Source organism: Aquila chrysaetos, chromosome 7 (genome assembly GCF_900496995.4).
Source record: "Aquila chrysaetos chrysaetos chromosome 7, bAquChr1.4, whole genome shotgun sequence".
Classification (NCBI taxonomy): domain Eukaryota; kingdom Metazoa; phylum Chordata; class Aves; order Accipitriformes; family Accipitridae; genus Aquila; species Aquila chrysaetos.
In genome coordinates, this window is record NC_044010.1 from 32,536,409 (window position 1) to 32,564,287 (window position 27,879).

Consider the following 27,879-nt stretch of genomic DNA (forward strand, 5'->3'; position numbering starts at 1 on the left):
TAAGGTCAAAACATTGCAGTATAATTTAAAATATTGGTTATAACATACTGTCAAATACACCTGTCATAATGCTATTGAAATTCATATTTCAAGGGACTATAAAAAAAACCCAAAAGGTTAATTCAAAGCAAAACTAATACCTTGTCATAACGAAATATTCATGCATTATGGAAATGAGAAACTTAGCCAGCAATCACTGCTGAAAATCACTGTGTCTCACCAGGAGTCCTCCGTTTTAGGCAAAACGGCGTCTTTTGTTGGAGCACTGTTCAAACAACAAGTTGTGGCCAGTTCCGCTTTAGTGCTTGTTGCAGGGCAGAAACTACAAACCAAACCATTACTTTTAGCAAAACTGCCCTTGAACTGCCTGCCTGCAAAAGTCTAATTGAAAGTAGGCAGGTATGTGCTGTCTCTGGAACCTCACAGCCTCCTTTATATTTATTTTCCAGGTTTTGCAGCAAGTAGTTTTGCGTTCGCATTCTTTCTTTCTCCGAAAAGAAAGGAAAGGAAGAAATGAACAATGGTAAACTTTGTATCGTAACCCTTATAAATTAAAAGTCATCATAGCTTTGTTTTATGCCATGCACAGAAATTATAAAGCAGCTGTGTCCTGCAGGCAAATCTTAGGGAACTCACACATAGTCATTTAATCTGTAGCCACTATGGGAAGCAGATGTCAGGGAAGAAGCATGGTTTCCCTTGTAGACAGTTGGTGGTCTATAGGAGGGAGCAGTCCTTCTTGCGCTGCTGGGCTGCGTCTGGTAAGGTGTCTCGTTCCCGCGACACTGACTTGATGTGCACAGCAGTGCACCACCGAGGATCGTCAAAGAAGCGGAGACGAAGCCAAGGTAAAGAGCTTGACCTATCTCGTACTTCATCCCGCTGGGAAGCACGGGGTTGTAGAAATCTGTAACGACGTCATTGGTAGTCCAAGAAACAGGTACCAGGCAAATGAGACCAGCCAGGATGAAAACAATCCCCCCAGAGACCGCGATGGAGTCTTTGGCAGAAGTCTCCTTGGCACACTGCGTGCACTTCATACCGATGACAGCAATCACGCATGCCAGCGCGGAAAGGACGCAGGAAATTACCATCATGGCACGGGCGGCTTGGAGGTCACGGGGCAGCGCCAGCTGGGAGCGGTGAACTTGGCACTGGTAGACGCCGGTGCTGTGCCAGACACACTCCATCCAAAGCCCTTTCATATAGGCCACAGCTGTTATAATATTGGTGCCTACATGTGCCGTTCGCCACCAGTGTGGCAGAATAGTAGCAATTAATGTCCCAATTAGGCCAAGAAGGCTTAGAGAGAAGCCAAGTAACTGAACAGCCGAGTTTGCCATGTGAATGTTTGTCCTGACTAGTTCTCTTAATAAAGCACCTCCGCTTGAATTCCTTTGGAAAACACGAGCTTTTCTTGGAAGATATGCAGCTGTTTTACTTTGACACCTTCTGCTCTCCTAATAAAAGGTAATTGAGGAAAAAAGGAGTTAATTATTACCCAAATGCATTACCTCTCCAGCCAGTAAGGTGCATTCCAAGTGCAGTTAGTGTAATAATTAGCATAGTTATCGCTGTTAATCGTACTTTTGTGGAAGTAATGGGAAAATAAGCTTCCCTCTTCACTTATATAAACAGTCTTCTGTTGCCCGCTGGGAAGAAAACTCAAGACAATTTATGAAATGGAAAAAAAAATTTTAAATGCAAATATTCCTCTTCCCAGCAGACTCTTCAAAAAAACAAACATGATTTCCTTTCTAAAGCAGAGAATTAGCTAGTGTTAACACTTGGAATGAATGAGATTTACAAAGTAGGGAACTGCAGGTTGCTTTACACGATGAAAACATTCCCAGAAGGTCATAGCAGGACTAGGAAAACAATAAGGGTGTATTTGCTCAAAGTAGGGAGCAAAGAGAGTGATTTAAAACCTGTGGAAGAGGATAACAAGTATTGGATTAAAGTCGCTTTCCTGACTTGCCAGTATTTCTTGAGGTTGCGTTTTAATAAAGCAACTCAAAGGGGAATAATTTTCATTAGCCTCTGTGGAGTTTCAGCTTATGATTTTAGCTTGTGGGCAAAATGACAGCATGTGAAACCAGATGTACATCATGGAGCTTCTGAGGAGTGACACCTTCACAGTTTGGTCGTGTATAAATTCTAGCTGAAAAACAAGGAATAGTAACTCTTCCTTCTGTATAAATTGCAGATTAAGTGGTCTTTTCCAATGGCTGACTTGCAAGGTCTGTTATACATCATGCATTATGTGTGTGGGCAGAAACCTGATATTTTAATATATAAAATAACTGTTACATCAAAATCCAACTTGGAATTCAGAAACAGAAACAAATTTAGGCTCCAATTCTGCAAAGACCCATGCATATGCTGAACGCATGTTCATAGAAGAAAGCATAAGTGTTTGCAGGACTGGGCCTTAGCAGGCAAAGGGAGGAAAACCATCTGGCCAAACTAATGAAGACCATTAGAACAACAAAATAACACAGAGGGAGAAAAGTGAAAGCTGGTTTACATTCTCCTTATCTCACTAAAGAGGCAGGAGTGCTTTAGGTGTGCATCAGTGCCCATGCTTGTCTCCAGACCACTGTCGCATGCACCGATCTCTACATGAGAACAAGATGGGGTGTTTCTCCGCAAAACAACCCAGAATCTGCCTTGGATGTTTTGCCAAAAGAAAGGAAAAAATTGAAAAGCACGGGGATTATATGGGCTAGGCAGGACAGCAACACAGGCTGAGAGTCTTGTACTTACACATGTTCCTTTTCTTTTGTTTGGAGCGTGTCTGCTGTGCGCAGACATAGGATGGGGAGGAATGCAATGTTGGACGGGATCTGCGGAGAAGTGCCCAGCCCTCTGATGGGAAGGGAAGAGAAAAACCAAAGACCAGCTTTCCTTTAGTGTGGCTAGTTTTAGGAAGGCATTTTCCTACTGCTAGGGCTTTCTGGCCTTTCAGATACTCTTTACATAATGCTTAAATGAACATAACTAGGTTTATGTGGTGGTTGACGTAATTTGCCTAATTTGCAAATAGTGAGACAAATGCAGAGGGTTTTATATCAGAAATCATTGTTCCAGGTAGGTGCCACGGGATGTCTCTACACTCTGCCAGAGAAGGTCAAGCTGCAGAAGTCTCTTGTTTTACCAGCTATGACAGAGTACTGCAATATGACAGGACACATGTTAGGGCCAAGCACAGAACAGAGGAACACAGCAAAAGTAAGCAAATGGTTATCTCCAGCAGTACTGGAGACATTTTATTTCTATTCCCACCACGTGCTTGGGTTAAGATCTCTAGAAGTCCTCAACGTATATTTGCCTTCCAGATTGTTTGGGTTTGCCTCATATATTAAGCATAAGGAAAATTGAGCAGTATTTTCCCTTTTTATATTACTGTTTGTTTTCTGTGAGGCATATGGTTGTTGTATCCAAGCATGCCACACACCTTAGAGAAATTATCCTCGTAATACCCCTCCAGGATCAAGGAGATCTAGACATGGCTTTGTGGCACAGCAGGAGGACAAGGGACCTACCCAGGTCACACAAGAAATCTGCAACTGAACTGGAAATGGAGCTCGGGTCTCCTGCGTCCCAGGCCCAGGCCCTAACCCCAGCACCACCTTTCACATCCCTGGTCTCTGTCTGGTCTGATAGTCCCCCACTCCCTCAAGTATTTTTCCCTGCGCACATCTGCAGATGAGTGCAACCTGAGATTATACTCTATCCAATTACTCAGCCTGCACATTATATCCATATATTGCACACCATTCAGAAGAGTGCTCTAGGTTACTCTTGCATGTTTGCAAATAGGCTTTCAAGGTCAGGCATCAGGCTTTGCAGCTAATCCCAGGGAGAGCAGGATATAAAAGGTAAATGTGATTTACACCACCAGTCACGGGAAATGGACTCCCAATTTAATGGAGGTCAGAATACTCCAGAGCTTGGCAGCAGCTATTTTTAGATGTCATTAAGGTGTTATTTTTAAACATTAGCCATTAAGAGCCTTCTAATTTAAGAAACTGGTTTTAATTAGCCCCGCTTTCTTGGCGTCATGTTTTCCATGTGCCTTTCTCAGCAGATGCCAGCTGCCCCTGGTGCTCAGTAATGCTTTAACTGCTGTGGACCAGCCTTCCCCTCCCCGCTTGCAAGTGGCAAAACCAGCTGTAACTTAACACATATATCTCCAAGAACATCAACGGCCTTGTTAAAATGTCTCACCTTACAGCTTTGTTCCTAACGGGTTAGGCGAGGAACATGACCACTGCAGCAGGATCAGGTGAGCGGTTGGTCGGAAGTTTCTCGTGGGCTGACCTAGTTAAATGCAAGAGCAAAAACAAGCCATTTTTTCTGCATGGATTTTGTTTGTTAATATTTTTTTAGAAAGTGAGTGAACCAGAGCCAGCCTTTGTGAGGCAGTGAAGATGACAGCTGTCTGGGGTAAAAAAATATGAAAGTTGGTAAAATGGCTTCTTACTTCTAAGTGGAGGCAGTGGCGTTACTGCCCAGTGCACAGCTGCCAGAGAAGGTAGAGATGGCTTTCTCAAATTGAGCGTGCTCCTGAAATGGCTTGTCTTTGCCTTTAGCTTGCTCAACCAGACATCCACATCTCGGGGACTGCAGAGTACATGAGATGTGAGTTGCTTCTTTCAGGGGAAGCCCCTTTTAGCCACAGTGGTGTCTTTTTGCACTCCCTCCAGCAGCAACACCATCAACCTCCTGGGCTCTTGTCCAAGCCCATCATCTCAGATAAATCATTTTGTCTTCACCCTTTTGGTGCAGTTTGGCTTGTACCGGTGAGAAGCTTTGAGCTGGCTGAACTGAACCCCTGCAGCAGACCTGACTTGATGAGCATCGTTAATTTACTGCTGTACACGGGGTGATGGAGCCCAATGTCAAGGCCCCATAACTGGATCAAGAGACAACGTGCACGTTTAGCCTTCATGACCTTCAAAGCCCATCTAAGCACTGAGTGATTGTAAAATGATGTGAAAATTTGTGAAGACAATCTGTGAAACTTTTGAATTTCCTTGCTCTGCCAGCTTATGCCAGCTTTATTTTTATGAGCCCAAGGGTTGAAAAGACAAATTCTACATACAAATTTTAGTTTTGCCTAATGTCTGTGTTATACAGGAACAGCCATAGCTGGGATAAATCCTTGGTTGTGCTTTCCAATGGGCTTATCACAGCTGCGTTAGCCTTGGGAGACATGGCTCCAAAGTAAGCTCCAAATAAACAGCAGAAACTGATGTCACTAATCTGGGTATTTATCCAGGATTAAATGACAGATGCATGTTTTACTGCTGTCTCTTTCATTGTTTCTCATTTTACTATTTCCCTACCCATATAGGTCTTATCCTTTTGTTTCTGCTCTTTCCAAGCCCTTTCTCCAGACTTGTGAATTGCTTCTTCTCGTGCAGACTATGGCTGCGGTGCCTCTCGTCCCCTGGGCTGCAGACAGTTCTGCCAATGAATTTTCATTCAGTAATTTTGGTATTTCTCTGTGAACCCTTACCAACCTATGTTTTCACTTCAGCTCCTCAAATTCTGCACCAATTCTCTCAAAAACACTGGAAATTTGGCCATTTCAACGTCTGCACTGAGAATGTAAAGTGGTGCGATGTGGTGATGTCTGCTGCAGATATCCTTCCCAGCTGCAGACCAGTGGAGAGTCACGCCTGAAGTACTCCCTGTTGTGGACCTCGGCCGAGCCAGGGCCTTAAGTATACACTCATTTTACATGCTTGCTTAATCTCGCACAGCCTGACTTATTAAGGTTGGGTCCATGTTTAAGTGCCAGCTGGATTGGAGCTTTAAGGCATGCTCAGGTAGTACGTTTGCCAGACAGGCAAGTGAGGTTACCTGCTCCGACACTGTGAGTTCAACTGTTTTGGCTCCCCAGATCCTTTCATTGCTAACGCCTGCCGAAATGTTTTTTGGGAAAAAAATTGACTGGCACTTTGCACTCTGTAATAAGAGATCCCTCTGTGTATGTGGGCGAAGGTGGGTGGATCTGAGGGGAAATAAGGCCTGCCGGGCTTACAGCAAAATTCTTCTCTTTCTTCCCCCCTCTTTATTTTTTTAAAGAAGAGATTAGGAAATCAATAAAAGTTTGAAAGGCACATTGTAACCAACCCTGATCCTACACCTACTCCCACCCCCTCCCTGTGAAACAAGTTCTCGTGGCAAACGCTGACATTGATCACTGCAGCGCAGCTGCTGCTCCGCCAGATGTGCAGGAGGAGCCTTAACCCCTCCTCCGAACCACAAAGCCTCCAGGACTTTCCCCATGCGGCACTATTGGGTTGTAACTGGCCTTGTGCCGCCTCGTTGTTTCCTTCTGCATGGACGGGATCCTAGGCCACTCACACATCATCTCTGCACCAATTGCTGCTGGCTTTAAAATTTTCTCACTTTGAAATACTCCTGAGTGGACCCCAAATTTTTTTCTATCACAGAAGTATTTAACTTTTTGGGATGTGTTATTTGGGGTTTTTCTAGAGGTGCGAGCCAAAAGATTCATCTTCACCCTGAAATTATGTAAAAGTCAATAGACCTGAAAAAACTAGAAAGCCCACAAAGAAAAAAGGATCAGGTCCACATTTTGATCCCACATAGTTTTACTCCCCAGATTTTGGAGTATTGTCACCTCAGTCCTCCAGACAGCCAGTGGTTGAGGTAGGTACCTTCAGAGAGAGGTTTAGATCACCACTGGGATGAATTGCCCTCGAGGGCTGCTACCTGCGTTTTGGGGTCGATAGGAGCAGCTGTGGGGAGCAGGTCTCCTCAACGAGGTGCTTCAGGCAGTGCCTGATCCGAGGCCTCAGGAACGAGGACTGCAACACGAAGCAGTTTGCATGGCATGAATAGGCAACAGGGTTAAGGAACGAAGGGACACTAACCAGAAATTGTATATATGTATATGCATATGTATATGTAGATATTTCCAAACTTGTACATGTAGATACTTCCAAAACTGTTCATCAGGACTAGACCTTTCAAAAGAGTCCTGTGATTTCAAGCAGGTTGGGTTTTGGATGCTTAACTTGAGAAACCTTCAAATGCTCATCTCTATTCTATGGTAGTCAGATTTAAGCTCCAAGAACTGGGGAATGTAAAATCATTTGTCACATCTATAATTGGGTCTCAATGTCCACCCATAAAATCTGTGGTATGGAAAAAAGAATGAAAGGACAAAATTATCTGAGAGCTAAACTGTGATTATAACAAAATGATTGATGTGTTCAGACAGAGGGATATATGCATATGACTATTTGGCTGGCACGTGAACAAAAGCTCTTGTGCTAGGACCACTTGCAGCTCACATGATCTCATTTTTTACTGAATGTAGCCAAGGTTATTAGTTTTGAATGATAATAAACATCCATGATGTGGTAGGGGCTCTTCCATATAGTATAACATAGAGGAGGATATGATGAATGGTACATTTATAAAGTGTACTCCACATGCAATGTGGCTACTTAATTCTGCCCTTTATTTATAGTATTAATGTTTTAAAAGAGCATAGTAGCAAATATACACTATAAACCTTCATTTCTTTTCAGAAAGTCAATCCTTTCACTGAAATTGGTTTACTGAATCTAGGAGGTGTTTGTTTGCCTGTGGGACACTGCTAGATGAGTCAGCTTAACAAACTAGAAATAATGGGCTCTTTTCTCACATGTTGACTGTGTCTTTGGAAGAAACTCTGCTGCAGTTATTAGTACCTGTCTGGGTAATCTTAATTTGAATCTGTCTGCAAATACACAAACATTATGAAGTACTGTATATGTACATGATAAAACAGCCTTTTTTTCCTTTAGAGCCCATCCCTCATTTGGTCTGGAATAATGGGTTGTAGTCAGGGAAATTAGATGAACAAGGCTGCTGTTGGGGGTGTTTTATCCACATTATTCCCAAAGCTCCTGGGGAGTGTTGGGCAAATCACAGGTGCCAGATTTCATTTTTAAGGGGGACCAAACATGACAAACATAACAATTAAGAAATTCAGTGGGAGATGGGACAAGGTAATGTGCTATGAAATATTCAGCACTACGAAAATCAGGTATGTGGTTCCTCTCTCCAAACACTAAACATTCGGTGACATTTCTGATAATTTCAGCTTTTCTTCTCCACATGCAAAATGGAAGTAATTTCAACTGAGTGTAAATTCATCAGTGTTTGAAACACTCATGTTTTACAGTAAGACCACAAAGCTGTTGCTCTAAACTTAACGTAGTATTTTATTGTAAGCTAGTATACAGGGAAAAGGCAAGATAAGAGTTTATCTCAGTATTTATGCACAGTATTGGTGCGCAAACAAATTTGTGCAAAATAAGGAGATGTGGGAACAGAAACTCTAATAGTTTGTGTACCAGTGTATTTGTGGATGCTTTTACTTCCAGAAGAAAAGTAGCCAAATCAACATCAGAGAGTCTCCCCATAGCCTCGTGTTGGAAACAACCATAGCCATTTTTGGAACATGATCTGCTGGAACCAGGGGAAGTCTGTGCGTAGGCTGGCCTTTTATCGGGCCCTCAGATTAAAAAGCCACCACATCTGCAGAAAGAGTTGCAGCTGGAATGACGCAGAACTTACGGGGGGCTCTGTGCCCTGGAGGATTCCTGTCTGCAAGTGTGAGCTGGTAAATTAATCGTTGCCCAGTCAGATTATGAAAGCCTAATAGCTAAATCAGAGTATTTATTACCCTGGAATACCACAAGATGATGGACCTATTTTAGCCTGAAGGTCAGAAACCCTTGGGCCAGGCTCTCAGCTAGCATAAATCCATGCACCGTCACTCAGTGAAGGGAGTGGAGCTACACCAATTTACACCGACACAGTATTTGACCCCTGGGAGCTTGGGGGGCAGAGGTTTTGAGGTCTCTCCCCCGTTCACATGCATGCAGCTTGCTGGCTACCTATTGTATCTGAGTTATCATAATTTATGACCGGACACCATTGTGCTTGCACAGCCTGCCAGTTGCATGAGTGTTTCCCTCCAGATTATTCTTGGGTGATTTTGCCCAGTCAGTTTTTAAATGACTCAAGTCTTTGAGTTTCTAACATTTCCTGTGTCAGACTGCTCTACGCTTCACTGTTTAGAAATAAACCCTGAGAGCCAAACCAAATCCTCATACTCTTTCTCCCAGCCATATTTCCTTGAATCAGCCTAAACAAATTACCTCGTTGATGTGTATGCCTTGCAAATACCTATTGAGAGTTATCATACCTTTTTTATTAGCTGTGTCTCACCTGGGCTCACTCCCTCTTCCCTTTCTGCTCCCCACTCTCATGCTATTTACATTACTTAATAGTGCTTAAAATAGTTTTCAGCCTAATTTAATTTCATCTTTGTTGCAAGGCTCTGTGATGTATTGCGCTTTATGCTGTCTTTGCCCCTTCAGCCATTACATAAACTGATCTCAGAAAGGGATCGTGCTACTCAGACTGGCACTGATCTGCTCGATGCAAAATCTTTGTGTTTATTGCTCCTGGTCAATGTTATCCTATGATGCAGGTAGTCTCAGAAACTCCTTCTGAATATTTGAACCGCTACTTTGTTAAAGACTGAAATCAAATTTACAGAGTTGCAGGTAGCATAACCTGCTAGGTGTCTGCATCTTCAGTTATCCTCTCAATATCCTCTATAATATTCAGTTATTCCCAGGATTGCTGATGGCTTTTCGGAGGTGATGACTGGCAGTGCAGCCAGCTCTCCCCTCCCGACCCCCTCCCTTCTCCGGGCTCAGTCCCGGGGGCGTTAGCGGTCCCACACGGAGAGGCTGGTGCTCTCTCGTTGAAAGATCTAAGGGAGAAAATATGCGCCATCGCAAAACCTGAAATAAGATCTGGGCTGCCATGCTTCACTCAGCAGCCACAAAGCAGAGGGACGAGGGGGAAGGGAAAGGCCATTTGTTGGATCCGAGCTAAGCTGCCCGGAGTCAGCGGGACGCCTCCCCACGATTTCCATGCGCACGGACTCAGGGCACCTTTCGCCTCTCCCTTCTGCCCTGCTCTGGGCCCAATAAGCTTTCATCCCAACCACCCACAGCCACGCGGGCATTTGCAGTCCACTCACATTTTTTATTTTATTTGTTTACCTTTTTTGGTTCCCATGTTTCTGCCAGGAAGGCTCCCCCACAGAAACATGGGCAGTCTGAGCAGCGCATCCTATATGCCTGTGTGTGTTGCAGAGACTGCACCTAGCCTGAAGAGCTGGGCAGCAGAAGGGGCTGGAGGCACCTGTGCTGCCTAGGAGGTCCACACGCATACCGTGCTGCTTGCCCAGGTTTGGCAGACCCCAGGGGGCCAGCTGGCAATAGTACTGTGAGTGCATTTCTGGACAGACATTTGGCAGCCCCAGATCAGCCAAACATCCCCGTTCTTGCTTACACAACATTTGGGTGCACTGAAGACATATCTGAGAATGGGTTTGAACTTGCTCATGTTGCTGTAAGCAGAAAGCAGCTCCCCCAGGGTCTGTCTCATTAAGGGGATGATAGATTGGAATCAAACAGGATGCAAAGATCTTCTTCTCCCTTAGGTTCTTCTCCCTTAACTTTGGACTTGTGACATTCTCGTGGAGATTTTACATAAAGCTTTATGTCCTCACACTTGCATACCTTAATGGGAGACATATTTTATTCCCAGGCTGGCTTAGTTCCATTAACAAACAAGCTGACAGCTGACTAACAGAGAGCTCAAGATGCTCATGACTTAGTGGAGCAGTAAACGTAACATAAAAATCAGTGGAAGCACTGAGTTCAAAATGTCATCTTTCCTTTGAGCTGAGTATGTGTGGGACTCCTCACTGTCGCACTTTGACCTGTATTTGCTTTGATAGCTACGTCTTTGGTCACGTGTGAAATTCTCCCCACATCTTTGACACTTTCATTTGTCTTTCAGGATGACAACAGAATAAATAAGACCGTTGGCCACAAGCTCATTCGTCTTTCCTGTAGCTCTCAGAGTGCTGTAATTATTTAACATCTTAAAACTTTCACACTCTTACAACTCTCATAAAGTAGTTATTTAACTCTTGATATTTTCTCCCCAGCTGTGATGATTTAATCTAGCCTGGGTTTTGAAAGAGTCAGCCAGGAAAATCCCAGAGCGCAATACAGCTCATTTATAAGGATCAACGTTTCTGCAATACCAAGCCTGCACTGCACTCTACATCTGTCTTATCTAAACACTACCATCACACTGTATTTAGATTTTCACGGTAAGTTAAACCACGACACGTAGATTTGAGCAAGTCATACATCTGGCCTGGAAAGATCATTCTGTATTTTAAACATTTTGCGGAACAGCTCCATATTATTAATTCAGGTAGAGCACATTTGTTTTGGGAGGTTTAGTTCTCTTGCCAGCAAGGGGGAAGCATTGCGGTCTCTTTACCACAGAAGTTCTTACTTCTTAAAAAAAAAACCCAAAACTTAAGTCAGTTCCCTAACTATATAAATCATAGCCTTTCATAAACATCACAAAACTATTCTGATGTGAGAATTGTATTATAACACAGGTGAAATTGCCTTTCTTTCCCGGTGATGACTTTCACACATAAGTGAGAAAAGAGCCAAAATAACTCAGCAACACGACAGTGACATTTTATACTTCAAAACCAAGCCCTCTGAATTCCAATACCTGGAAATTCTTATGATTAAGATGCCTCTTACAGACATTAAATACCCAATATAGTTTATGTTGCTTATTAATGATCAACAAGAATACTTTAAAGTTTATATTTAACACAGAAATTGCAAGTATAAACTTCTCCCACTACATATATTTGCTATTGCTGAGCTAACATTGAAAGACACATACTAACTTTTTAAATTTCCTGACTTTTATGATTGCTCAATTTTGCAACCTTAACATTATTTTGAAACTAGGATTGTGTAAAATTTTCCCCAAGAGACTGAGAGAACTATGTGCTTTTGAAACACTGCCTTTCTGTAGCTAATTTCCCTGCTTTTGTTGGGTTTTTTTCCAGCTGAAAATCTCACAGACAGGAGCAAAATCGCAGGACCTCAAAAATAATCAAGTGTGTTTCTAGTACCCTGGTGCCTTAGCTTTTCTGCATTTGCTGGGTGTTCATTCTACGGTGCAGGTGTACATCTGCTATGGATCACAGCCCTGTTCCTGAAAGCACTTGACATCACTAGAACCACTCACATGCCTAAGGTGAAGCACTTGCTTAAGTGCTTTCCTGGATTGGGGAATATCTTTAGAGATATTTAAACTTGAAAGGAAATTGAATTTAATTTTCCTATCGATGCATGTGGGATTTAAACAGATGACGAATTACATCCAATGGCTGCTAGCGTGCATATTCCCTGAACATGAGTGGGAAATTAATCCTTTCTGTCTATATGGAATCATAAAGTAGCATAATAAGTAAAAGAAACTGTGTTCATTTAAAACAAAACACAGGTCGTTCTCAGTTTGTATCCAGATTGTTTTGCACCTCAAGTTAAGAATTTGTTTCTGTGCCCACTGCTAGCTGGTTTTCTAGGGGTGAACAGATGGTGGGAGCTCTTTTATGAGCTGGTATTTTTAGGTGAAAATTCTCCCCTTGTGAGGGGGCTTAGCAGACCCGTACAATATTTAAAACCCCCTTAAACAGGATTAAGCGGTGTCTGAAGGCTAATGCTGGCCCTCCACAATGAGATGGCTTTTCACCCTTCATCAGCTGAACGTGAAATCTGAAAGTGAAGGAAGGGCAGTGTCCCTGAGTCCAATCCTGATGAACCACAGCACGATGCAGTGCCAGTAGGCACCTGCTTCTCACGTAGTACGTCGTCCTCTTCCCTTCGCAGCAAGAAGGGCCTGGACACTCTACGCCTGTCTGTGATGAACCGTTTTATTACTAACCTTAAATGGCACGTGGCTCTACACTTAGAGCAGATCTGTTAACCTCAGAAAGTCACCTATACAAGTATGACTATGCAGTGGAAAACCAATATCTTTTTAAACAAGGGCAAATCCTTCGTGCTACAAAGAGCACAAAACCTTGTGGAAGCACTGATCTTCCAAAGGGCTCGGCATCACACAGCAGAAAATGCTTCACACTGCTGGTAGCCTGGTTTTCAAAAATATGCGCAATGGCAGGGGTATTTAATTTGGAAAGTACTGGGTGATGCAGGTTTGTTTCCTTTGAACACGTGTCTCCCTAAACCGTGTGCCAGCGTCTTTTCCTGCGCTGATGAATGTATCTAGTTTAGATGCTGAGAGGAACAGGAGGCACTTTTACTGTGTTCCAAAGAATGGGAAATACCATTTCGTAGGTTTATTTTTCATTCGTTTAGGTGCCGTCCGGTCGACTGCTGCAGATGCCTCCGTAAATATCTGCAAGGGAGGGACCTTTCGGGAACTAGAGGCTGCTGATATCCCATGCCCAGCAGCCAGAGCCAATGGAAACAGACCCAACGTTCTGTATCTCTGTTTTCACTTCTTTCTTGTTCCAGCGTAGCTGCAGACTTTTTCCCCTGGCTCAGAGGTGAGCCGTGCCAGCAGCCGGTCTGGCTGAGCCGCAGCCCACGGCAAGCCCTGCCTTGAGCGGGCCGGAGGGTCTGCAAGGGGAGCGCGCCGTGGCCGGGATCGTCCCGTCCCTGGGAGCACTGCTGCCCATCCCGCTCTCCCGCAGAGCCCGCTGGGCTTCGGCAGGCAGCCGAGGTTTCTCTTCGCCCGCTCCCAGGGAAGGAAGAGAAACCTCCTGCGGTCCACACGCCGTCAGGCTGGCTGGTGAGAAGCCTGGGGCATTGGCAGCTCCTTAAGGCAAGGGCCATAAAAGCGCTGGGGGGCCCTGGGATGGCATGTGAACGTCAGCTAGAGTAAGGAAAGCTTTTTTTCCGTTTTGGCAGACTAAAAGATTTGAAGACCTTCCACTTCTTCCTTTATTTTTAAAGGAAAAAAAAACAAAGCAGCAACCCCTCTCTCTTTCTCCATTCTCTCCCCACCCCACAAAATGAAGGTGTTGTTTCCAAGCAGTGTACCCCAACGTGGAGCAAATTTTTCTATGGTAAAGGTTATTTGCAGTGTCAGCTACTACAATGACTCAAGAATTTGACCATTACAGCATCACTGTCTTATTAGTATTATTATTACTGGTCTCTTACTACTATTTCCAAGGTGGCAATATACTTTTCAGAGGCAGCCACAATTTCCAAGGGCTTTATCAGTGCCCATTACAGGGATGGAAAAAGCCACGTGTTAGTCTGACTGAGACTAAAACAGCAATTAACCTGCCAGTGCTTCCTTGATGCAGCGATTCGTAATGATGAAAGCTCCAGACCTGCTGGCTCCAAGGAGTTACTTTTACTGTACCAACTTTTCACATGTAATAAGTATAGCCACCTGAGAAATTGAACTTATCTGTGTACCCCCAAGTTTCAGAGAGCAAAAGACTTCTAAACCAAGTGATGTGATTAGGAGAAATAAGGAAATGAAATCACTTAATGGGAATGTGCAGTGCATAGAAGGAATCAATAAATAGTTCCCAGGAGTTATCAAGGGCCATTTAACGCTTTTTGGACGTAAACTATCTAATCCCTACCATTTCTGTTTTATTTGTCCTCCAGTCTACCACATATCACTGGAATATCATGCATCCTGTGAAGATCGCAGCAGCTGCTCGGTCCCAGGATGCAAGGTACTGTAAAAGGGTCAAGTTTTCTTTATGTTACGTATCAGATTCTCCATGAGAACTCTCTGGCTTTTCACAACTGCTTTAAAGCCTTATTAAGGATATGGATATAAGCCTGTTTCCACACACACACTGTTACCTTCCTTTTCCTGCGGCTTAATATATGCTGTGGAATAATCATCCTCTGGGATAGCCCAGTAGCAGTAGTTCATCTGAATGCTGATAGATAAAGCAGTGCAGTGCAGTGCAGTGGGCTGTAGGGCCGGTGAATCATTTTAAAAAGTAGTTATTGCAAAAGAGAAAGGAGGTAATAAAAGCCTACAGGCCCTCTTGGTGACATCTGTGTGACCTTGCTCTGACTAACATCTGAATCTGTCCCAAGATGTTTTCTGACTTACCTACCTGGGTTGCTTTCACTACATAAATGGGACAAATAAACAAAGGTAGAAAACTGTCAGTCCTGAATTCAGCACCCACTGATGTTACCATTCAGTTGAATGAGTCCTGGGCCAAGATTTTAATTCTGGGTGGTGCCAAATTATTCTCTCGTCACTGTTGACAACAATAAGCTTTCAGAGGACGTGATCACTAGGGTGAATGCCAGCTGACCTCAGCTGGTGAAAAACTTGGAGAGGAACAAATGAAAGACATAAATTGGGCTAGCAGATTATTTTCATACAAGGTAGTGTTAAGCAACATCAATCTTCATCTCTTTTTGTTTGGCGATGCCTACCTGAGCTGAGGAAGGTGTGCCAGCAACGAGCAGTGCATGTTAATTCATGCCTCTGAACCCCTGTCACACAGTTAGGACTCTTTCATTGCAACATCTTAGTTTTGACCCTTAATAGCACCCTATATTCAGCCAGGAGGATGGTTTGTTTACTGATATTTATCATTGCTGGAAAAAGTCCAAATGCTTTTATGTGGGCAAAAGTCCTACTTGTTTCGGTGGAAGTTGAGCCAGGGTAAGGAAAGCTGAAGAGGGCTTCAAGCTTTACTCCATTCTCCTGAAGATCAAAAGAGATTATCTGTGGAATGGACAAAGTTTTACCAGATACTGCAAACACCCCATCTAATTTTAATCAGCCTGAATTCTGCAGTCAGGATACCCCTACATCTAGTAATTCTGTGTGCCATCAATATGTCTGGTGATGGGATCGCACCAAATGCTATGTCTGAAGACATCTAATTTGGGAGATTTAGGTTATGGTTTAGATCCAGTTTATAGCTTAAGTGTGTATCCCAATATACAGCAGTCCCTTTGTGTCAGTTTTTCTCATTTTGTGGCTCAAAAAATGTGTTTTGCATAACAATGTAAAAAATTGTATTGAGTTAGATCAAAGATCCATCCACTCCTGTTGTCTGTCCCAACAGTGCCAATAGCTGAAGTTTAGGAAAGAGAGTAATAATAGAAAAAGCGTATAGCATTGCTTTTCCAGAATACTGTCCCTGCAAGCTGATGATCACAGATTTCTTGACCCTGGAATGTTATCTTAGTGTTTCACCTTAATGACTTTTTCTTTCATTATTTTGTCCAACTACTTTTTGAACCCATGCGAGTGTTTAGTATCAAGTGTCCTGTGGCAGACACTTTTTTTTAAAAAAAGCACTCTTTTTTTTCTTAATGCTTTGAACCTGCTGTATCCTAGTTTCATTGTATGCCACTTTCTTCCCATATTAGGACAGTCATTCCCTATTTAACATCTCTGTGCTGCTCATGACCTTGTAATATAGATGCAACTGTGAGGACAATCCAAAACCATGGAGTTCAGATCTACATGATAGGAGGTATAAAATGCTTTGGCTTTTCATAGTGAAGCTGCATTTCCACCTATTTCCATTTTCCACCACTTTCCATCTGTGCAACCTGCAGTTCTCAGCATAATAAAACATAAAAAGCAAGAGTTCTTGGCAAATGAAGGTAAGTTACTTAATGCCTGTTGAGAATCTGTCCCCATATGTTTAATAAATGCTTTCATTCAATAAATGTATACTCAGCTTTAAGAAACATGGAAAACTACAGTTTTTTTGCATGAAGTGCCAAGATAATAATAATCTGGCAAGTAACTGTTTACTCAAAGTAGTTAAAGGCCAGTGAAGCCAAGATTCACTGTTACCAGTATAATAATAATTATCTGCTGGTGACCACCAGTCTTCAGTGAAAATTTCAGGTGTCTCTGGTATTTTTCAATTTTTGCTAAGTGCCCGGTGACTCAGGGTCCAGGTCTCCTGCTCTTTCTCACACTGAGTTTTATCTGATTGCAAATTAGCCTCAAAAGACTTGAGTTGAAGCAAAAAATGACTCATGCTGAGGAACAGCAGCAGAATCTGATCCTGTGTTGCTGGTCTCTAAGTGATTTTTGAGTAGCTGGTACCAAGGCTTTACATACATCTTTAAAATAGTGGAGGTCTGGGTTTATTACCAAATGTTATTTTAAAAAAGCCTTTTGTTATTTCTATTAGATTTGTTTGTAAAAACTATGTATTCTTAGGCTGAATAGTGCAACTCTTGAAACAAAAAGTAAATGACAAATTCAGATTTCTGGAATTGTGTAATTTCCACTGAGAAAATAACCCTGAAACCTCACCAGCCACATCTGTGTGTACCACCATTCAATTATTACTGTTTTACTAGACTGCAGGTTATTTTGCCTTACACCTGATGGTACAGGGGAAAAAAAAGTCCTTACTGACAATCAGTGATATGGGGAAAAAGTTAAATCAATAAAAAGAAAAATTATCTGACAATAATTACAGTTGCAAGGCTTGCTTCTGGGCACACCATGAAAGAAATCTGAACTTCAAACCTCTGTTATTATACCTCTCTATTTCAGCTGTAGAGCAATCCACTTTGGTCCTGGGAGTACCAGATGCCAAAATCACTTTTTGGGAAAAAAATACACTAAAAATATGCTAAAAGCAAAAACTCAAGAAGGATGTTGCTTGAGTAGGTTTTCATTACCATGGAGCTCATTCACAGAGAGGAACTTCAGAGAGAGGGACACCTGCGAGAGAGTAAAACAAATTTCTTACCCCCGGCTGCCTTCAGGACGCAAACCCAGAGACTCATACACAGAAAGTGTTATACTTGCTGCCGGTATAAATCAGAATAGATCAACAAAATGGCACCGTTTTTAACCAGCTAGATGAAATAAACATGTGCTTGAGGATGAACAGAGCAAAATTTAAGCAAGGCTTGTGTCATCGTAGCAGGCACCATCACTTGTAAGCTGTTGAGTGCCTGCTGAAATTGATGGGAGTTGGGGGCATCGGGCACTTTCTGGGTCCTAAAGGAGAGGCCACTATGCTAGGGCATTTCTTTCTTTCCCTCTCTGAGCAGATAAGAAAAATTACCATCGAATCTCCAGGAGCAAACAGCTTGGCAAAGCCTGGGGATAGCCGAGACTTGGTTTTGCCTCCTAGCTGGGACCCCCAGCCCCACACGCCGGAGACCCGGCTGCAAATCCATCTGTCACTGTCAGCAGCACGGGAGAGCTCTCACCCGCAGGAGGGGGCACGCAGAATCCATAATGGCTCACTGAGTGACATGCAATTTGTAGCTCACTTCCAGGTCCTCGGGCAAGCGGCAGTAGGTCAGTAAAAGCTTTTACTATTGTTTGTTTGGTAATATAAAGTCTTCAATCTCATTCATTTTAAAAATTATATTGTCAGGTGAGCAGAAATAGGTTTTGATAGCCACCGTGTGGAAAATGGCATACTAAATGGATGCTAGCTAATGTTTCTGGGGGCCTTGTGGTGAAAAGGAAAGGCTGTGTAAGTCAGGCTGGGCACACGGGGTGTGTGAACACAGGGGTACGTGCCTGCTCCCCCAGCACAAGGAGAACTGAGGCACGTTTGCTGTAGGGGAGGCTTTCTGTGTTCACCCCAGGGAATGCAATAATATTTACTTGCTACCTGTCTACAGCCTTTCCTCAATCTCAGATTTACAGAACAAGGTAGACAGTATGACCCACGTCACACTAAAGGAGAATTGGGGATACAGGGATATTTGGTCACACAGCAGATTGGGAGGAGTGCTTGGAACAGATTCCCACATTTCCTGTTTCCTGTGGAGGAAACTTCTCCAGACAGAGCTGAGATCCCTTCTGAGGGCATGAATTTAAGCCCAAATCTTCTTGGCCCCACCCTAGCAGCAAGTCTTCACGACAGGCTCCGTGATGTGGTCTCAAATATCAGCAAAGTGAGCAAATATGAGGAAAGCAAGGCTTTGTACTGTGACAGTGGCTGCCCATTGCATTTTGAGACTGTGCGGCTGCATCTTTCACTATCTGGGAAGCCTACCAAAAGAGAATTACAGTAATTGAAAAATGTGGCCAAGAGAGCAAGCACTGCTCTTGCAGGATAATTGCAAAGCAAATAAGGGTGCATACAGCATTTGCAAATTTTACAGACTTGAAAAAAAAGGGAGAACAAAACCACTCTTATGACCCGTTCAATAAACATCTTTCCAGCAAGAGCTCAGAATTGAAAATAACCAAGTTAATAATACTTGAACTAACATTTCCAAATTGCATTCACTTCTAATACACACGACACAGATATGTACTAATGACCTACTCATTTGTGTTTACATTACCTGTCTTTTCAACATGGCGGGTCTTCTGAACCCAGAAAGGGATATCATTTGAATCTCCAGCACAAGAGCTCAGTGTTGTTGGAGATAAGATATTCCATATTTAGTATGGTCTGAGTGAAAGGCCTTACAAAATACTCTGAAATGCCAGAAATAGGCCAGATTTCAAATCCGTCCCTACTGCCTTGCAGTGACTCTCAACTGTCTGAGTAATGACTGTTTCCAAAAGTGTCAAAAACCATGTAAGGCTCATTTCAGAGAAAAACTGCCAAAACCAATTTGCAGTCAACAATTTGAAAAGCCGCTGAAATGTGCTGTATTATCAAGGATCCATGACATGCAGCCTGTAGGAGCTGGCAGCGCTGCAGCAGCAAGCAAGAGATCTACTCTGGCACTAGGAGAAAGTCAGCTGGTGGGAGTGACTCGGCCCAGAGAAACAGGTGCCTTTTCCAGAATGGGGCAATCTGACCCCAGGGGCTGACCGCATAACACATTTCAGAGCTCTCACAATAAATAGTCAGGCAAAGTAGTTCCTATGCCTCTTGATTTTCTCTCAGACCTTTAGCTGACAGATTTTTCAGAGTCTCATCACCCTCCTCCCATTTGTTGGTTGTGTCAAACCATGAGCCAGGAGAACAAGACCCCATGAGTTATGAGCCATCACTATCCCAGAAGCCTTCATCCCCCCCTCTTTCCCATGCCCTGGCAACATTTTTCCTAGCTGTCTGCAGTCTGAAGACGATTGAAAACCAGATACAAAGAACTCTCTTCTTCAGAATAACTGGGAGAAAGCAATTGGGTGTAGCAAAAATGGAGAAACCAACAGATCTGCAAGAGCTGTGGTTTCATCTCTGTTGGAAGGACTGGTCCTCCTGCAGCTAAGATGGATGTGGACCTAAGGTTCCCATTGCTCTTTCTGTTTCAGGAAACCAAAATAACAACAGGAACACCTAATTTCATCTGAAACTAGCCAGGAAATTGTGCCCCTCATATTCGGATGTGGAACTTGGCTGAGCAAACTATGCTTTCATCACCTTCAAGTTAGACTATTGCAAGCAATACGTTCTCGAACTGGAGTTAACCACAAAAAGGCACTCAGAACCTGTAACTGGTTCATGAGACTTGTCTCCTGAGTCAGACATGCCAAAGAAAGCACTTCACACCAGTGCTCTGCACTCCCTCTGGACTCCTGGTCCAGTTAAACAACTGGCTTCAACGATCTTGTCTTTCAGCTGTAAAATCTTGAAATGACCCAGGCATGGCTCACAGTCCATCTTTCTTCCTTCTTCCTCTTGCAATGATCAGTAGGGACATCAGTTAACATTTTCCAGAGCACCAGAAGAGACTTAGGAACCTTTATCTTTTTAAATTGCAGTGGCTTGAGCTCCTACATCTCTTGGATATTTTTGAAAATTTCATACATGCAAGGAGTCTGGGAGTCTAAAGTGCACAGATCTTACACGCAGGGAAGAGGCGTTCCCAATTGCTGAGCCCAACTTCAAAAAGGAATGTGGTTTAATTAAAAGCAAGAACTTGGTATCCCATGTACCCGTGATGTACTTGGCATCAGAAACCAGGTGATAGGCACTTTCTCTGAGAAGACAAAAAGTAATTGAAACCTCCCCCATCCTCCTAAAGCTCAGACAAGGTGACAGGTTGTTGACTAAATTCTCCCTGGAGCTGACTCACAGCCCCACTGTGGAGGGTTCAGTAGTTTACTTGGCTTCTCTGCTTCATGCTGAGAAAAAAACCAAAAAGTCCTTTGTGTGTGGAAGTACCCAGAAGACAGGCGGTAACTTTTTCCAAAACAGTTATGTACTGTAGGAGCTACATCCTTCCCATAATAGTCCATACCACAATATTCAGCAGAAATATTCAGTGTGCCTCTCACTGTATATTTAAGCAGCAAATACTCCATAAAAACTCCAGTACACACAGGAAACTCTATTCTTGTTTTGCTTAAATTTAAGCTTTTTTTTTTTCCTTTTCAATTATCTGGAGATTTGACTGAAGGAGTTGTGGATGAACACACAGAGACACACAACTCCCCGTATTGAGAAGTGATGAAAAGAAAATAAGGCTCCTTGTAGGTGAGGACTGTAGAACTCAGATATGAAGCAAACAGTGCTGGGATAAGGAATAATGAAAGCTACTGTATGTGAGTGAAAAGGGAATGTGATAGGACATAGCGAGCCCTTGACACAAGGGAAGAGGATGAAGTTCCTGAAGCAGAGAGGTGGAGAAGGGAGAAGTGCAGCAATAGAGGGGATGGAGGGCAAGAGCTCAAGATGTGTGAAACACATTTGGCCTGCAAAGATGTTCTCCCTCTCCCCCAGTTCCTTTTTGTAGTTGTTCCCCATGACTCACACGTCTCTTTTTGCCTCTCTCGCAGGGCCTTTTCCTCATATAACATGCTGAATTTGAACATCTTGAAAACCAACAGAGCCAAAAGTATTGCCATAGCTCAAACTAAGTAAAGAAAAATGTAAAGGACAGACTTCAAAATCAACACAATACGTTTCCAGGTCCCTATCAGAAAGGTGTTTTGATTAGGCACTTGTATGAACCTGAAAAACAGGGGTTTACCATCCTGCAAAATGGCAAGGAAGAAATAGTAAGTGCTAATCTCTCTTAGATAAGACTGGTGTGATAGAAAAGATCAAATCCAGCATATTTCTTCTGCTGTATAACTGTTGTCTTCTGATTTTACACTGTACCTTTCTTAACAACTTGTTCAAAAAACCTTTCAAGAGTCTTCTAAGAAGTGGTTTGGATCTAAGCAATTCATTTATTTTGAGAGTCAAGTCTTCTTGTCTTACTTATGTGAATAGTCAAAGGGACCCACCCTGCAGTCCAAGAAAGCAGTTTTACTCTTTAATGTAAGCCCTGTGACTGACTGAACTGATCTTCATGTCCTACACTGCATGTTGTCACGTTCCACGTTTGTCCTGAACCCATCTTTTGCTGTCCGTTCAGAAAACTTATTTTAATTCAATGAGGAGCAGACAAAATTTCCTCTACCGTACTTATTGTTACTGACTGATACTTCACTATACAAATAGCAAACTGAAACTAGTACAGTAACGTACCAAAAGCTGGGACCTTCTGGGTTAGTTTCCCATCAGGCAGTGCACATTGATGTTCCAGAGATGAGCAGAGCTGCCTTACAAGCAGTTGACCCACGTTCAGTTCCCAGCTGGTGGAAACTCATGGTATCTTTCTTGCAGTTACTCTGTGACCAGTTTGGCTTTCTTCAGGGGATGTGATGGTGGTGGGAGGGGAACAAGGAGGGCATCCAGTGGCACAGAATCTGTGTATTTTCTTTCTACAGCTTGTTTCGTATAAGCTGTAAACTTCATTTTGTGACTAGAAATGGTTACAAATAGATTACAGGCAATTCTGTTGTAGTATATTCACCCCAAATACCAAGTTAGGTCTGTGTGGATCTGCCCAACATTTAACTCAAGAGACTGAGGCAGAAGACATGACCCCTTGCTTTTTGAAAGAGCTCTCCCAAAGGACAACTACATCACAAAATGGACAACTGCAGAGCTTTTCTTTAAAGACAGTGCAGAGCTGGTACGCTAGGCCAAAACTAAGTGAAACAGCAGCATGTGGTGAATTCTCCAACAAAAATGCTACTCACTGCGAGGATGGGCAGAATCTCACCTGGTGAAAATAGGTGCAAATCCTGTTGCTTCATAATGAACATCAACATCACTTTGAATGCAATGACCAGAAAAGATTATTACAGTTATAAGAAATGCCTCACTGCCAACAAAACAAAAATGCTAAGCTTAAGGCTGGGATAGGCACAGCACACCACTGTACATGTCTAAGGACCATGGCACAAACTGGAGTCTGCTGGACACACACCAGTAGGGGGTAATAGAATTGGACTGTTTCCAGTGAGATTCCAGCAGCAGCTTTTTCATATAGTCCATCCTTGCTGAAGCCAATGGGAAAGGTACTATTGCCTTCAGCATCTAATTTTCTTGTTCAGAACAATTTTGGAAAGCTCCACTTCTCAATGACTGGCATTTGCATGGCATCCAAAAACAAGCCATAGGAAAGAGCACTGGGCAATTTGCTATGAGGTCTGCCTGTCTGGCTGGCTTAAAGGCTAGCAAAAGGATAATGTTCCAGCAGAAGAATATTTAACATCATTCTGGGTTTTGCATGACTAAGAGCAATGCTTTTTTGGTTGTTGAGTATTGCAAATGGAGGCTTCGAGCCAGTTCTTTACAAACAGCTTATTCTATCAGCATGGTGCTTGTAAGTAGTGCTAATAAGGGAATGTCTACAAGAATGCTGGGATTGAATTCATGTCTTCAAACACTGTAAGTGGATCCTCCTATATAATAAGGGCTTTTACAAATCACCTTCTTCCTCTTGGGAAAAGGAGGAATATGAGAAACCCCTTAACTACCACCACTACTAAGCACACACTTCAGTTTGCTTTCCAACAGGAAAGGATTTAAGGATCTGCCTCTTCTTTTGCACAAATTAATTATCGTCTCTTTTATCTTTAAGCAAATTTAGAATAGAGCCAAGGAGAACTACAAAAATATTGTACTACAAAGGCAATATTGACATAATTTTTAAAGCTGTAAAAGTCAAGCAATATGGAATGAAGGTTGAAAAGCTGTCTTTACCTCATCAGTCAGCCACAGGGATTTACAGCAGCACCTACTGCCTGCAAAAGGAGGGGTGGGGAATAATAACACTCACTCAGGCTCATGATGTGTTATATTTTGGGAGGTGAACAGAAATAGTGATTTTAGTTTTATTTCCCCTTACTTTCTTCTGAGACTAACAGTGAAAGGGATTAAAGTCTTCTGTGCAAGATGTAACTGGTACAAGTCTTTTTCCTCTTGCACCCTTTATCCAGGTATGTAGCGATAGCCAGTTAAATACTTCCATTAGCATTATCTCTGTGAATAACATTAACGACACACATTTCGAATCACGTATATTGATTTTATGTGTGTGCATAAGTAAGTACAGTGAAGAACAAATGTTCTGCTTCTTCAAAATTTAGCACAATCTTGAAAATTTGATACCAAACAGAAAACATCAAGTTTTGCAGCAGGTGTTTTTAGCCCACACCAAGGATTTCAATAGTTAAATATTGCAGGAATATTAGGTGCAGCATGGGAGACACCAGAAATCAAGTTCAAATGTTATTAACTTTGTTACAGACCTTATACCCTTCAAAGGTTTAAGGTCAAGGCTACAAGCAGGAAAAGAGAGGTGCCTGACCTGTTTGAGTTGCTAAGCTGGAGAGGAGAGTCCTCAGCTCTGCCTCATTGGGAATTGAAATGCAGAAGAGAGTGGGGAGAAGCAGGTTGAGACTTAGTCTTTCTGTATTTGGGGGAGGGAGGGTTAGCAGACGGAGAGTGTAGCACATGTAAAAAATTACACAATTTACTTACTTCTCCTTGTAAGGCCTCTGATTAAAGCAGGAGTTTTGAAGTTCCCCAGTCTTCCAGCTGTGGCTGCCTTAGCTGAGTGTAGCCAAGCTGCTTTGTAGCTGGAGTGAAAGCTCATGTGAGTATAGTTTTGGTTCTCAGGTCCTTTTATGCTGGATAATGTTTGCTTTTTGTTCTTCCCAGAAGAACCTGAAACAGAAAAGATTTTTCTCTGCTCTGCCCAAAAGCTCATCTCTTTTGGGGCAATTAAGCAAGTTAAGTCCAAGGAAATTTGGGGGCAGGGTGTTGTACGTAGTAACCTGTGGTACTTTTGTTTCTCAGGAAGCTGAGGGTCTTTTGAGTAACTGATGTATGAGTTGGCACCTACGTTCAGAACCCGTCTCCCTTTGAATATCCTGTACGGCTCTAGGTGGGCTCCTGTGAAACTGGATTTCTGCACCTCTCACAACCCCCCGTCTCCCAGGATGGTCCCAGCCCTGACATTACAGAGGACACCTGGCCCGTAACAGGGTAAGCCGCAAGTATTTGTATTTTAGTAAGAAGTGGGCCAAAAAAACTTGTTTCCTGTGGAGCAGTGAGCATCCCTGTGGTGTCTCTGTGCTGTTCAGTAAATGCAGTTCTGCTGCTGCCTTTCTTACCTTGGAAGCATTCGTAGGGACAGTTTTCTCTGCCTAGCTGCTTATTTTCAGAAAATGCTTAGGAACCTAATATCTCAGAAGCTTCTGCTCTCTCAAGTCTGGTTGAAGTTGGCTGATAAATTCAGAATTATTGTGGAGGAAATGGATAAGCAAAATGATGGCGTAACCCTCAGGGGAACAAACCTTCAGTGTGTATTTCAAACACGGTCCCAATCGCTCTGTGTTAGTATATGGGAGAAGTAACATCCAGGTCATAGGTTTATACTGAACAATGATATAACAGACAATGATTGTAACAGACAAATGCAGCCTTACTGATGACATTTGCTATTTCAATCATATAATTATGTATACGACTCAGGAACTGAAATGCCGTTGTGTAGGGATTTTCTTTAAGTATTGAGGACTTGACTTGTAAAGGAAGTTCAGTTATTACTTAAAAAAGAAATATAGCCTGAGTACGGAGGAGAGGCTTGGTGATCTCTCAGAGGCTTACTTTTGTATTGTGTTTACCTCTAATATAAAATTGTTAACATATTCTCTCCCTCCCATGGAAGCATAATAGCAATATTAAAGCCAGTTTTACAGTTTTCATCCTGTATCTAAATCCCCCCTCATCCTGCTTGCTTCTTATAAGAGACTTTTTGCCTGACTTTTTATACAGTATACATTACTACCCTCTAGCTCTCTCTCACAAATAAACATCCCACACCTGTGACTGGAATTTCATCTGGGCAGGAAAAATGGAAACTTCTCCTAATGGAGAAGGGTTTGTGCATGTCTTGCTGTGCCACCACTGCTCTGAGGTGCATTGCTGCATGAATGCAAGCAGTGAGCTGGGCAATCTGCACCAGCAAGATGTTATGTTGAACAGACTGCACTGGCAGAGAGCTAGGAAAATAATGGGATGGGGTTCAGGTTACTGCATCAGCACTTCTCTCAAGCATAAATGTAGGCCACTGGATCTTAATAAGGTAGATGTCCCTTTTCCCCTTTACTGGCTTCTGTAATAACTGTAGAAAGGTAGGCAGTTTTTTTGTGGCTCAAGAGTGTGAATTTAATATCCCCAGTTCTTGAGTTCCCTTGCTAATTACAGCTCACTTCATCACTGTGTATTGGAAAGGTAAGTTTTACCCTAACAGTTAAATGAAAGTAGGAAAAACTATCACAGGAGAAGCACAAACCAAAACTACAGAAGTAGCAGACTCATAGCACCTGCTTCTGCACTCTGTGAATTAATAAGTTCTTGGGCTTTATTACAGGCTGGCTCTGTTTAGGTTAGTGCTTGGCAAAGATTTGTTCAATATGTATTCAGAAGGAGTGTGTGAACCATTTTTCTGGCTCCTTTCAAATGGTTTCTGCGAGTCAGAACTGTCTGCACACATTCAAAAGCTAGAAGGCTCCATGGCCCTTTAGCAATGTATGATGTGAGGTGAACAAGAAAATGCTCTCCAAAACCTGAAGTTTGTACAGAAATAATGTAAATACTATGTGACAGTTGCTGCAAAATGAAACTTTGCACATCTGTGCACCTTTAGCCTGATTTTCATTTTGATGTAGAGGACAGTGTGCTTTATTTTTTCCTTCTTTAAAAAGTCTAAGCCTTTTACAGCTGGACTTAAAATTCAGTGTAAACTTCTGATGTTGACTTCTGCAGTCATGGAAGGGAAGCTGTTTAGAAGCAATCGGTAAGGTATCAAAAAATTTCATCTGCTAGTGCTATTTAGTCACAAACAACAGGAACAACACCAAACAGTTAAAACAACCCCCTGTGTTCATAGCAGGCTAGAATAGACTCTGGTTTTCCTTAGGTGAAAATAAAACATCCTAAAGTCACTCTCCTCCCCCTCCCTGAAGTCTCATACCTTCTAAAAACACGATGTTGCCCCAACTTTGTTCCCACTTATTAATAACTTGAGGGGAGAGGAATCTTCATATGGCACAGTACTAAATAAACATACTACGCTTATAAACACAATTGGTGCAGGAGCTGGAATTTTTCAAAACCCTGGCTGATTAAAAAAGTTTTGGCAGATACATAGGTTAAGCTTACGTATTTCATTCTACAAATAATCAGCTTTACATGCCTTGCTTAGGAAAATACAACAAGCAGGCTTTGTTATTCATTCCCTCTCATCCGCGTATTTAATAGGAAAGACAAGAAGTGCCTGTTTCCCACCGCAGTGACTTACGCTCTCTGTACAGCTCTCTGACATCCCAGCAACTTGCCTCTACATGCTTCAGAAACACCAGCACAGAAGCTTGTGGTGATAATCCCTGGTGGGCTACAAGTGCTAAAGGGTAACACCATCACACACTTGATTAGAGCTGAGCCGTACTGTGTCGCGAAGGGAAACGGTATACCCGCTGCTGGGAAGCCACAGGCAGTGAGTGACATGCTGACCCAGTAGGGCTGTCCTGCTGCATGCTAAGTGAAGAGCTGGTCTGCTCTCTGCATCAGCTGATTTCCTCCAGGATTCCCTCATATCATCTGACATGGATCACTAGGAGATGCTGCGGAGGACAAGCCCAATAACTACCAGAGGACGGTGCTCA

General features: G+C 42.8%; 1 protein-coding gene across 3 annotated transcripts; it reads right to left on the minus strand.

Annotated features, from left to right (window-relative positions):
- On the minus strand, positions 1–27,789 carry CLDN14 (claudin 14). Of its 3 annotated transcripts, XM_030020262.1 has the most exons (4): positions 27,516–27,789; positions 24,689–24,874; positions 4,231–4,323; positions 1–1,460 (listed from the first exon to the last, which is right to left on the minus strand). In XM_030020262.1, exon 4 carries the CDS (start codon positions 1,341–1,343, stop codon positions 633–635), a length of 711 nt encoding a protein of 236 aa, XP_029876122.1. In that variant the 5' UTR covers positions 1,344–1,460; positions 4,231–4,323; positions 24,689–24,874; positions 27,516–27,789; the 3' UTR covers positions 1–632. The 3 variants fall into 3 exon arrangements, with proteins under 3 accessions (XP_029876122.1, XP_029876123.1, XP_029876125.1); XM_030020263.1 differs by lacking the exon at positions 4,231–4,323; XM_030020265.1 differs by lacking the exons at positions 24,689–24,874; positions 27,516–27,789 and adding an exon at positions 22,900–22,956.
- Between the last annotated feature and the right edge of the window lie 90 nt (positions 27,790–27,879).

Excerpts from the sequence above, each read along its gene's own strand:
- CLDN14 (XM_030020263.1), bottom strand. The coding sequence starts at position 1,343 with ATGGCAAACTCGGCTGTTCAGTTACTTGGCTTCTCTCTAAGCCTTCTT.